This window comes from Mobula birostris, chromosome 1 (assembly GCF_030028105.1).
Source record: "Mobula birostris isolate sMobBir1 chromosome 1, sMobBir1.hap1, whole genome shotgun sequence".
In the NCBI taxonomy this organism is placed as follows: domain Eukaryota; kingdom Metazoa; phylum Chordata; class Chondrichthyes; order Myliobatiformes; family Myliobatidae; genus Mobula; species Mobula birostris.
This window is the reverse complement of record NC_092370.1, coordinates 88,975,984-88,989,197: the sequence shown is the minus strand read 5'-3', so window position 1 is coordinate 88,989,197 and position 13,214 is coordinate 88,975,984. Positions and strand designations below refer to the sequence as shown.

Genomic DNA, 13,214 nt, shown 5'->3' with positions numbered 1-13,214 from the left:
TTGCCAATACCATTTGGAACCGTTTGGCGTTTCTCTGATTTTCAGTTGGATTTGTCAGACTTTGCTCAGTTATTGTACTTTGCCCTTGAATTGGAAGACAGCCCATTCCAGTAAATTAAGCATATAACCAGAAGCAAAATGCTGAAAACCTGAATTACAAGCAAAACCTGTTGGAAATCAGAAGAGAGAAGCAATTAGTGTTTTATTGTAAAGACCTTTAGTAAAACACAAGTCTGAGTCAGAGTAATGCAACACAGAAGCAGGTCATTCAAGCCAACTCATCCATAGCCTTTTCCTATCCATGTCTTTTAAGTGTTGTATCATGCCTACCTCAACCACTTCCTCTGGTAGCAAATTTTATCAGTTTCAAAGTATATGTATACTGAATACAACCCTGAGATTAGTCTTCCTATAGGCAGCCACGAAACAGAAATACTGTAGAACCTGTCTAAAGGAAAAACCCCACACTCAGAGTACCCTCTGTGATGAAGTTGCTCCTTGGGTTCCTTTTACATCCTTCCTCTCTTGTACCCTAAACACAAGGGATTCTGCAGATGCTAGAAATTCAAGCACCACACATCAAAGTTGCTGGTGAACGCAGCAGGCCAAGCAGCATCTCTAGGAAGAGGTACAGTTGACGTTTCGGGCCGAGACCCTTCGTCACTGAAGGAAGAGCTAGTAAGAGATTTGAAAGTGGGACGGGGAGGGGGAGATCCAAAATGATAGGAGAAGACTGGAGGGGGAGGGATGGAGCCAAGAGCTGGACAGGTGATTGGCAAAAGGGATATGAGAGAATCATGGGACAGGAGGCCTAGGGAGAAGGAAAAGGGGGAGGTGGGGAAAAAACCCAGAGGATGGGCAAGGGCTATAGTCAGAGGGACAGAGGGAGAAAAAGGAGAGAGAGAGAGAAAGAATGTGTGTGTATAAATAACGGATGGGGTACGAGGGGGAGGTGGGGCATTAGCGGAAGTTAGAGAAGTCAATGTTCATGCCATCAGGTTGGAGGCTACCCAGACGGAATATAAGGTGGTGTTCCTCCAACCTGAGTGTGGGTTCATCTTTACAGTTGAGGAGGCCGTGGATAGACATATCAGAATGGGAATGGGATGTGGAATTAAAATGTGTGGCCACTGAGAGATTCTGCTTTCTCTGGCGGACAGAGCGTAGGTGTTCAGCAAAACATCTACTGTCTCACATATCTCTCATCTTGCAGAGGAATTGGTGACTGATAACTTAAAGATACAATAATAAAGTCATGAAGCAGATCCCATTACCTGCATTTGGCCCATGTCTCTCGGACCACCTTCTCATAGATCTTGATTTGCCTCAGAATCATTTTCAGACTTGTGATCATTATTAAAACTCACAATATACATTTCAGGGCGCCAGTTAAAATTTAGATTTGTAATATACTGTTAGAATACTTGTGAAGTGCTATAAATTAAAAGGGTTTATAAGATAATGAAAAAATTGAACTGATGAACTCAAATGAACACCTGTAATGTCTTTTGTTATCAGTATTTTATTTGTCTTCCTTAACTGTCTGCTCACTGTAGTTTCTTTCACGCTGCAAAGTAAGTAAATTTCGCTTATTTTCATTGTATCTTGGAATTGTGACTACTTTCCTATATTTAAATTTTAAATTACATGGCAAAGTTGGAGTACTTGTACTTTCTAGCACATTCCAAATGATTTCAAGTTAAACTTAGAGGCGTTGGAAGATTATGGAAAGAGGGCAGAAAAATGGGGTTGAGAGGGAAAAAGGATCAGCCATGATGAAATGGTGGAGCAGACTCAATAGGCCGAATGGCCCAATTATGCTCCTATGTTTTATGCTCTTACGGTGTTCTAATGCATCCATTTACTTTACAGGTGTTAGAATTTTCTTGTTTGGGAGATAATGTTAAGGTTTGCTGTAATCCTGTCCTGTCTTGTCCATACTGCACCAACCACTGCCGCTGGGCTATAATCGTGCAGGAGCAATGTGTGGTTAAGTGCCTTGCTCAAGGACACAACACGCTACCTCGGCTGAGGCTCGAGCTCGCAACCTTCAGATCACTAGTCCCAACGCCTTAACCACTTGGCCACGTGCCACATCTAGTAGATAGTAGACTTGAAGCCACTGTGTGTACCACTGATGCAAGGACTGAATGTTTAAGGTGGTGAAAACAACTGCTTTGTTTGGAGCAGCATTCATTGTGGGACATGGAGAATATTTTGTTAAATTTCTAATTACTGTCTTGCAGGTGATATCATATCACCACAGAATACCTAGTTTCTGACTGCTATTGTAACCTCTTCAGTGGTGCTAGAAATTTTGTGAACCCTGTAGAATATTCTACATTTCTGCATAAATATGACCTAAAATGTAATCAGATCTTTACCCAAGTCCTAAAACTAGAATCCAATTAAATAGCTAATATAAAACATTATACTTGTAAATTTATTTACTGAGAAAAATGACTCAATATTACATGTATTTGTTGGAAAATGTTTGTGAACCTTTGAGTAACTGGTGTGACCCCCGCCCCCCGTACGGCAATAACTTCCACCAAACGTTTCCAGTAACTGTTGATCAGTCCTGCACATTGGCTTGGAGAAATTTTAGGCCATTCCTCCTTACAAAACTGTTTCAGCTCTGGGATGTTGGTGGGCTTCCTTGCATGAACTGCTTGCTTCAGGTCCTTCCACAACATTTTTATAGGATTAAGGTCAGGACTTTGACCTTTTCTCAAACATGAATTTTCTTCTTTTTAAGCCATTCTGTTGTTGATTTTCTCTTGTCTTTTGGAAAATTTGTCTTGTTGCATTATCCAACTTCTGGTGACAGACTGCTACCCTGACATTCTCCTGTAAATTGTCTTGATACAATATCGAATTCATTGTTCCCTCAACGATTGTAAACTATCCAGGCCCTGAGGCAGCAAAGCAGCCCCAAACCATGATGCTCTTTCCACCATGCTTCACAGTCAAGATGAGGTTTTGGTGTTGATGTGCAGTGCTAAAAAGTTCAACATTTTTCTCATCTGTCCACAGCACATTGTCCCAGAAACATTGCAGAACATCCAGGTGGTCTTTGGTAAACTTGATGTGCAGTAACGTTTTTTTTTTGGAGAGCAGTGGTTTTCCTCTGTGGTGTCCTTCCATGAACACCATTCTTGTTCAGTGTCTTTCTTGTAGTGGACACATGAACAGAGACATTAGCAAATTCTAGAAATCTCTGCAGGTCTGTTGGTGTGATATTTGCGGGATGCCCACTCCTAGGGAGAGTAGCAACAGTACTGAGTTTCCTCCATTTGAGACAATTTCTGATGAACACTCAGGTCTTTAGAAGTGCTTATGTAGCCTTTTCTAGCTTGATGCATCTCTACAATTCTTCTAAGGTCCTCTGAAAGTTGTTTTGATTGAGGCATGGTGAACATAAACAGATATTTCTTGAGAAGAGCAGGCTCTGTCAGTAACCTGACTTTGCCTGTCTTTTTAATAGGGCGGGGCATCTCTACAGCCCACACCTCCAATCTCATCTCATTGATTGGCACACCTGACTCCACATTGCTTTTATAGAAGGTATTACTCCAGAGGTTCACATACTTTTTCCCAACAAATACATGTAACATTGGATAATTTTTCTCAAATAAGTGAAAAAGTATAATTATTTGTGGGTATTTATTTAAGTGGGTTCTCTTTATCTAGTTTTAGGTCTTGTCTGAAGATCTGATCACATTTTAGGTGATATTTATGCAGAAATAGAGAAGGTTCACAGACTTTCTAACACCACTGTATATTTGGGTGAAAGGCCTAGTTAGGTTTCAGATTGATGCTGAATGCCTCCTAGACTCTCTGTTAATGCTGTGGGATTAGATTTTAGTGACCATTGATTGCCAAAGTGAGGTGGTGGATTGTTCTGTTGTCTTTGCTTTACAGTTGAGTAGCCTAATTAGGAATCCTGTCATAGTTGGCAATAAGACACAGAGCAGAATTAGGCCATTCAGCCCATCGAATCTGCTCCGCCATTCCATCAGGGTTGATTTTTATTATCCTTCTCCATTTCATTCTCCTGCTTCCTCCCCGGAACTTTTGATGCCCTTACTAATAAAGAACCTGTCGACCTCTGCATTAAATATACCCAGTGACTTGGCCTCTACAGCAATCTATGCCAATGAATTACACAGATTCACCACCCTCTGGTTGAAGAAGTTCCTCCTTATCTCTGTTCTAAATGGGTGTCCTTCTGAGGCTGTGCCCTCCAGTCCTAGATTCCCCCTATACAGGAAACATCCTCCCCATGTAAACTCTGCTTAGGGCTTTCAATATTCAATTAGGTCTCAGTGAGACTTTCCTCCCCTCCCCCCCACCCCACTTACCTTTCATTCCTGGGATAATTCTCCTGAGCCATTTCCACATCCTCTCCAATGCCAGCACATCTGTTGTTAGATAAGGGACCCAGAACTGCTCGCAGTACTCCATGCAGTTTGATCAATGCCTTATAAAGATTCAGCAATATATCCTTGCTTTTATATTCTAGTCCTCTCAAATAATGGCATGAGTGCTTTGTCATCTGAAGTGTTGTGAATTGAGGTAAAGGTGGGGTAATCATCAACAAATGCTTTATAATTTTTGATGTTTTTGTTGGCAGAAAAGTTCCTAGATTGATTGGTCCAAAGCAAATTCATGTTTATTTACTTTCAACCACATACATGTATGTCACCAAATGAAGCAACATTTCTCCAGACCAAGGTACACACTACAGTTCATATAACTCTCACAAACACACAAATAATAAGGTGCATTTATGACATAAGTTAAAGAGAAAATAATATAATGCTACTAGTGCTTCATAAATGATGAAACCTGGATAGTGGCAGGGAGTTCAGTAGACTCACAGCCTCTGGGAAGCAGGTGTTTCCTATCCTAACACTTCTTATCCTATTGCTGTCCAGAAGACTAAGGAGATTATTGTGGACTTCAGGCATGCTAGGAGCCACACTCATGTCCCCATCTACATCAACGGAGCTGTAGTGGAGCATGTATCAAGCTTTAAGTTCCTTGGTATCCACATTTCCGATGATCTCACCTGGTCCCTGAACTCATTGTGTCATTGGGTGTATTTAAGGCAGAGATTGATAGGTATCTGAGTAGCCAGGGCATCAAAGGTTATGGTGAGAAGGTGGGGGAGTGGGACTAAATGGGAGAATGGATCAGCTCATGATAAAATGGCTGAGCAGAGTCGATGGGCCGAATGGCTGACTTCTGCTCCTTTGTCTTACGGTCTTATGGTCAAACTCCTCCATCCTGATCAAAAAGGCACGACAGCACCTATATTTCCTGTGGAGCATCAAGAAAGCTCACCTCTGTCCCAGGATACTGATGGACTTTTACTGCTGTACCATTGAGAGCATACTCACCAACTACATCTCAGTGTGGTATGGCAATTGTCCCGTATCAGACCGCAAAGTACTCCAGTGGGTGGTGAAAACTGTCCAGTGGATTATCGGCACCCAATTGCCCACGGTTGAGAACATCTACCATAAACTCTGCCTGGGCAAGGCGAAAAGCATTATCAAGGATGCATCTCACCCTAACCATGGACTTTTTACTCTCCTCCCATCCGGTAAGCACTACAGGAGCCTCTGCTCCCGCACCAGCAGGCACAGGAAGAGCTTCTTCCCTGAGGCTGTGACCCTGCTAAACCTCACATCACAGCGCTAAGCAGTATTGCACCCATATTGTACTGTCTCTGTACTTTTATATTTGTATACTGTAACTTTTTATTCAGTTATTTTGTAAATTTTGCACTTCTAGTCAGATGCATTTCATTGGCTTTGTATCTGTACTGAGACAATAAAATTGAATCTAATCTAATTCTGCTTGATGGTAAACGAAGATGGTTGGATGACTGGGAAGGATCATTGACAATGCTGAGGGCCTGTGTAAGCAGTGCTCCTGATAAATATTTGATGGGTGGACAACATCCCAATGAGCCTCTCAGCAGTCGTTGCAATCCTTTGTAGGTTCTTGTTGTATGCTTTGCAATTCCCATACCAGGTGGTGATGCAGCCACTCAGGATACCCTCGGTGGTGTTCCTGTTTTTTTAAAATAAATGGTTAGAATGGGGTGAGGGGGATGAAGAGTCCCTCTTGTCTTAATCTCAGTGGAGATGCTGTTGTGCTTTCTTTTTTTTGTGCATTTTCTAAGGAACTTTTGCTTCCAACAACTGTGGGCATGTTTCTTTTGTTAAGTATGATGGTTTTTCTCCAATTCCCAATGAGTTGAAGTCAAATGCTCTTTATGTTGAGGGCAGTTATTAACACCTAATCTCTTGTTTGAATACTGGCCGTAATGAAACAGTAAGTTCTGACAATTCAAAACAAAATCAGAGAATCTTTTCAGCCCAGAGGAGGCCATTTGATCCACGTTGGCCCCTTTTGAATCAAATTGATATTTGCATCTTCTCTCTATATCTTGCTTAAACCTGTTTAATTCACATCTGTGAATTGTTCCCCTAATCTTTCTTCCAAAGAGAAGAACCCTAACTTCTCCAGCCTAACCTCATAGCTCATTTATGGAACCACTCAAGTGAATCTCTCAACTTATCAGGAAATACATGAATATTCCAATATGTGTGATCAGAAATAAATATTATGCTGCAGTCAATGTATTATAAAGATATAATCTTGCTGCTTTTTGTACTCTGCCTCTGATCTCATAATCTTGTTAGCCCTACTAACCACTATCTCACCAGGTCCCTGCATAATCTTCAGGGCTCAGTTATTTTGTTTGCCTTCATTCTTTGTACCAAAATACAGCACTTCATGCTTCTCAATTAAATTTCATTTTGGTATTCAACCAGCCAATCTTCAAGACTTTCTTGTCTTTTAAGTTAGGTTTTAATGTCATCTGAAAACTTTGAAATTTATGCCACATAATCAAGTCAAAGTAACTGCTAATTTTTATTTTGCAATCCAATGGCTATTTAGGCTTGTTTTCACTCCATCCCACAGTTTTCTAGTTAAAGAAGATAATATAGTTCTCTCAGAGTACGAGCAGGGGGCAGGAGGTGGTGGTAAGTTGACAAATCAATAATTAGCACAAGAACTGAATAGGGAATTAACATTCAACACACACAAAAAATGCTGGTGAACGCAGCAGGCTAGGCAGCATCTCTAGGAAGAGGTACAGTCGACGTTTCAGGCTGGGACCCTTTGTCAGGACTAACTGAAAGAAGAGATAGTAACAGATTTGAAAGTAGGAGGGGGGATCTGAAATGATAGAAGACAGGAGGGGAGGGGTGGATCTAAGAGCTGGAAGGTTGATTGGCAAAAGGGATACCAGACTGTAGAAGGGAGAGGATCATGGGATGTGGAAGCCTGGGGAGAGAGAGAAAGGGGGAGGGGAGCCCGGAGAGTGGAGAGCGGAGAGCAGGCAAGGGATTATAGTGAGAGGGAGAAAAGAGAGAGAAGAGAGAGAAGAAAAGGGGGGGGAATAAAAAAATATATTAAATAAATAAGGGATGGAGTGTGAAGGGAAGGAGGGGCATTAACGGAAGTTAGAGAAGTCAATATTCATGCCATCAGGTTGGAGGCTACCCAGACGTAATATAAGGTGTTGTACCTCCAACCTGAGTGTGACTTCATCTTGACAGTAGAGGAGGCCGTGGATTGACATATCAGAATGGGAATGGGACATGGAATATGTGGCCACTGGGAGATCCTGCTTTCTCTGGCGGACAGAGCGTAGGTGTTCAGGAAAGCGGTCTCCCAGTCTGCGTCGGGTCTTGCCAATATATAGAAGGCTGCAGCGGGAGCACCTGACGCAGTATATCACCCCAGCCGACTCACAGGTGAAGTGTCACCTCACCTGGAAGGACTGTCTGGGGCCCTGAATGGTGGTGAGGGAGGAAGTGTAAGGGTTATGTGTAGCACTTGTTCCGCTTACAAGGAGAAGTGCCGGGAGGGAGATTGGTGGGAAGGGATGGGGGGGGACGAATGGACAAGGGAGTCGCGTAGGAAGCGATCCCTGCAGAAAGCAGAAAGGGGGAGAGGGAAAGATGTGCTTGGTGGTGGGATCCTGTTGGAGGTGGAGAATTATATGTTGGACCCGGAGGCTGGTGGGGTGGTGGGTAAGGACAAGGGGAACCCTATTCCTAGTGGGGTGGCAGGAGGATGGGGTGAGAGCAGATACACGTGAAATGGGAGAGATGCATTTTAGAGAAGAGTTGATGGTGAAGGAAGGGAAGCCCCTTTCTTTAAAAAAGGAGGACATCTCCTTCATCCTGGAATGAAAAGCCTCGTCCTGAGAGTAGATGCAGCGGAGACGGAGTAATTCCGAGAAGGGGATGGCATTTTTGCAAGAGACAGGGTGGGAAGAGGAATAGTCCAGCTAGCTGTGAGAGTCCATAGGCTTATAGTAGACATCAGTAGATGAGCTGTCTCCAGAGATAGAGACAGAAAGATCAAGAAAGGGGAGAGAGGTGTCGGAAATGGACCAGGTAAACTTGAGAGCAGGGTGAAAGGCTAAAGTTGACTGGAAAGGGACACTCACGGGAAGGACGGCAGAGCAGCAGTCGCTGGAGTTTATGTGAAAAGTGAGGAAGGTGCAAGACAGGTATATTCCAAAAAGAAGAAATTTTCAAATGGAAAACGGATGCAAACGTAGCTGACAAGAGAAATCAAAGCCAAAGTTAAAGCAAAGGAAAGAGCATACAAGGAAGCAAAAATTAGTGGGAAGACAAGAGGATTGGGAAGCTTTTAAAAGCTTACAAAAGGAAACTAAGAAGGTCATTAAGAGAGAAAAGATGAACTATGAAAGGAAGCTAGCAAATAATATCAAAGAGGATACTAAAAGCTTTTTCAAGTACATAAAGAGTAAAAGACAAGTGGGAGTAGATATAGGACTGATAGAAAATGATGCTGGAGAAACTGTAATGGGAGATGAGATGGTGGAGGAACTGAATGAGTATCTTGCATCTCTCTTCACTGAGGAAGACATCAGCAGTATACCGGACGCTCAAGGATGGCAGGGAAGAGAAGTGTGCACAGTCACAATTACAACAGAGAAAGTACTCAGGAAGCTGAATAGTCTTATGGCAGATAAAACTCCTGGACCAGATGGAATGCACCCTCGTGTTCTGAAGGAAGTAGCTGTGGAGATTGCGGAGGCATTAGCGATGATCTTTCAAAAGTCGATAGATTCTGGCATGGTTCCGGAGGACTGGAAGATTGCAAATGTCACTCCGCTATTTAAGAAGGGGGCAAGGAAGCAAAAAGGAAATTATAGACCTGTTAGCTTGACATCGGTGGTTGGGAAGTTGTTGGAGTCAATTGTCAAGGATGAGGTTACAGAGTACCTGGAGGCATATGACAAGATAGGCAGAACTCAGCATGGTTTCCTTAAAGGAAAATCCTGCCTGACAAACCTATTACAATTTTTTGAGGAAATTATAAGTAGGCTAGACAAGGGAGATGCAGTGGATTTGTATATTTAGATTTTTAGAAGGCCTTTGACAAGGTGCCACACGAGGCTGCTTAACAAGATGCGAGCCCATGGAATTACGGGAAAGTTACATACATACATGGATAGAGCATTGGCTGATTGGCAGGAAGCAGAGAGTGGGAATAAAGGGATCCTATTCTGGTTGGCTGCCGGTTACCAGTGGTGTTCCACGGGGTCTGTGTTGGGGCCGCTTCTTTTTAACGTTGTACATCAGCGATTTGGATTATGGAATAGATGGCTTTATGGCTAAGTTTTCTGACGATACGAAGATAGGTGGAGGGGCTGGTAGTGCTGAGGAAATAGAGTTTGCAGAAAGACTTGGATAGGTTGGAAGATTGGGCAAAGAAGTGGCAAATGAAATACAGTGTTGGAAAGTGTATGGTTATGCACTTTGGCAGAAGAAATAAACAGGCAGACTATTATTTAAATGGGGAGAGAATTCAAAGTTCTGAGATACAACGGGACTTGGAAGTCCTTGTGCAGGATACCCTTAAGGTTAAGCTCCAGGTTGAGTCGGTAGTGAAGAAGGCGAATGCAATGTTGGCATTCATTTCTAGAGGAATAGAGTATAGGAGCAGGGATGTGATGTTGAGGCTCTATAAGGCACTGGTAAGACCTCACTTGGAGTACTGTGGGCAGTTTTGATCTCCTTATTTAAGAAGGGATGTGCTGACATTGGAGAGGGTACAGAGAAGATTCACTAGAATGAATCGGGGAATGAGAGGGTTAATATGAGGAAAGTTTGTCCGCTCTTGGCCTGTATTCCTTGGAGTTTAGAAGAATGAGGGGAGACCTCATAGAAACATTTCGAATGTTGAAAAGCATGGACAGAGTGGATGTGGCAAAGTTGTTTCCCATGATGGGAGAGTCTAGTGCGAGAGGGCATGACTTAAGGATTGAAGGGTGCCCATTCAGAACAAGGATGCGAAGAAATTTTTTTAGCCAGAGGGTGGTGAATCTATGGAATTTGTTGCCATGGGCGGCAGTGGAGGCCAAGTCACTGGGTGTATTTAAGGTAGAGATTGATAGGTATCTGAGTAGCCAGGACATGAAAGGTTATGGTTAGAAAGCGAGGGAGTGGGACTAAATGGGTGAATGGATCAGCTCATGATAAAATGGCGGAGCAGACTCGATGGGCTGAATGGCTGACTTCTGCTCTTTTGTCTTATGGAGAGTTGGAGGCAAAGTGAATGAAGTCAACGAGCTCAGCATGCGTGCAGGAAGCAGCGCCAATGCAGTGGTTGATGTAGCGAAGGAAAAGAGGGGGGCAGATACCAGTATAGGCTTGGAACATGGATTGTTCCACAAAGCCAACGAAAAGGCAGGCACAGCTAGGACCCATATGGGTGCCCATGGCTATACCTTTAGTTTGGAGGAAGTGGGAGGAGCCAAAAGAGAAATTGTTAAGAGTAAGGACTAATTCCGCTAGACAGAGGAGAGTGGTGGTAGAGGGGAACTGGTTAGGTCTGGAATCCAAAAAGAAGGGGAGAGCTTTGAGATCTTCCTGGTGGGGGATGGAGGTATCTAGGGACTGAACATCCATGGGGAAAATAAAGCGGTGGGGGCCAGGGAACTTAAAATTATTGAAAAGATTCAGAGTGTGAGAAGTGTCACGAACATAGGTGGGAAGGGATTGAACAAGGGGGGAATAAAACAGTGTTGAGGTATGTTGAAATAAGTTCGGTGGGGCAGGAGCAAGCTGAGACAATGGGTCTTTTGTAGGAAATTAAATCCATATTTGCATTCGGTCAATCACTTTAATATTGACCATTCAGTTGTTCGAGTACAGTCAAACCTAGAAATGATATTCTCTTCTAAACATTCAGATTTTAAATTTTTTTGTACAATATTTTTTCCATGGTTCAGATGACTTGATTGAAACTGTCTTTAAGTTGACTTTGCCACTTGAGCAAAGATGAAGACTTTTTTTTAATCAAAGCCCATTCTTACAAAATTCTTACAAAGAAATTACTCTGGAGTTGTTGATTCCTGTTGCTTACAAATCTTTCGCTTAAGTGGGGAATGTGAAAAAGTTATATTAAGAATATTTTAATTAACTTCTGAGAAAATTGATACTATATAAGTAATTCATTAAATTTAGTAATCTTATCTGTACAATATTAATATTGCTAGCCATATCTTCTGCAGTTTGTATTCCTTTCAATCCAGTTGTGGTCTACAAAAGCTATTTGTTTTGTTTCAAGTATATTTTTTGTTCAGAGTGGGCCAAATTTTTACCTTCTGTTGGTTCCTACTAATGTGATTGTCCATAGTCAGTTATAACATGTTTGTACATCCAGTATTCTGCCTATTACTGAATTGGCTATGTTTGAGTGAGTGATCCAGCTTGTTTATTTATACATTTTATTGGTATGAAGTTAGTTTGCACTGAGTAGATCCCTATCCTGTGATTGATTTCCATTTTCTCCACAGAGCCTTTGAACAGGCTGGAATGATGCTGAAGGTTGGTTACTTGGCTATTTTAAACTCTTAAAAATTTATTTCTTTAAAAGTCAGTAAATCTTTCTTTACAGATATACGAAATACAAAATGAATTTATTTCTGACAAGTGGTACAAATATTTATTTCAACCCATAAATAGTGTGGTAGCTTTAATACATGTTTTCTTAGCGTACAGTATTATTAGTACTTCATTGTTTATGGAAGTAAAGTTGGATGCTTTCATTTTATTTAGTTGAGTGGATCCTTGCACTTTTATTCAGGTAGAATTTGTCGATATGAATAGCTGATTTATTGTATCAAGCTATCCAAATAATTTTAAATTATGTTCACAAAATAACAAGTTAATTACCAGGTATTTCTTTTTTAAAAAAACTTATTGCTTTCATCAAATGATTCTTAATTTTTTGACGTGGAACTGTAATAAGTGAACTCTTCACTCTAAGAGCCTGTCATTTCTCTGAAATGAAAACATAAAGTGCTGGCAATATTCAACAAGTAAGCCATCATCTGTGGAGAAAGAAACAATTATTGTTTCAGTTTGCTGATACTTCATCAGAACTGGAGACATGTTTACTTGCCAAATGTTCCCAGTATTTTCTATTTTTATTTTGAGTTTTGGGTATTTGCAGTATTTAGTTTTTGGATTTCTCTTGTCTCCCTTCGCCTGAAAGATTGAAAATCTAAACACATGGTGCTCATGGTGTCATTTTGACATCAATTAACTGGAACATGAGTATATTCATTAAAGATATTTAGTGACATTTTTTAGGAGGATGGAATTTGTGAATCTGCTGCAAAATATGTAATTATTTACAAAGGAGTTTTATTAAGTGTACAAAGGGAGTAGTTTGCCCCTGATATTGCACTTTGGTCTCATCATTAATTTCACATTGTACTGTATTGTGTAGATTGATATTGACATCTATTTGTTAATTGCAATGTGCCTAATGAAATGTGTATAATAGAATGTTTTAATATAGGAAATGCAGAAGTTGCCTGAAGCAGTTCAGCTCATTGAGAAAGCCAGCATGATGTTTGTAGAGAATGGAACACCTGACACTGCTGCCATGGCACTAGACCGTGCTGGAAAGTAAGAAATTCAAAGCCATAACAATTGAACAATTCATAAACATGAGATTCTGCAGATGCTGGAAATCTTGTACAACTTATGCAAAGGAGCAACTCAGCTAGTCAGGCAGCATCTATGGAGGGTAATAAACTGTTGATGTTTTGGGCTAAAACGCTTCATCAGGACTGG

General features: G+C 41.5%; 1 protein-coding gene across 1 annotated transcript in view; it reads left to right on the top strand.

The window, feature by feature from the left end:
- Positions 1 to 13,214, top strand: part of napgb (N-ethylmaleimide-sensitive factor attachment protein, gamma b) — a 41,018-nt gene that overhangs the window by 8,895 nt on the left and 18,909 nt on the right. The window contains exons 4-6 of the mRNA XM_072258904.1: positions 1,557 to 1,574; positions 11,927 to 11,957; positions 12,937 to 13,046. Of these exons, the coding sequence (XP_072115005.1) occupies positions 1,557 to 1,574; positions 11,927 to 11,957; positions 12,937 to 13,046 (159 nt within the window). The remainder of the gene's footprint in view (positions 1 to 1,556; positions 1,575 to 11,926; positions 11,958 to 12,936; positions 13,047 to 13,214) is intronic.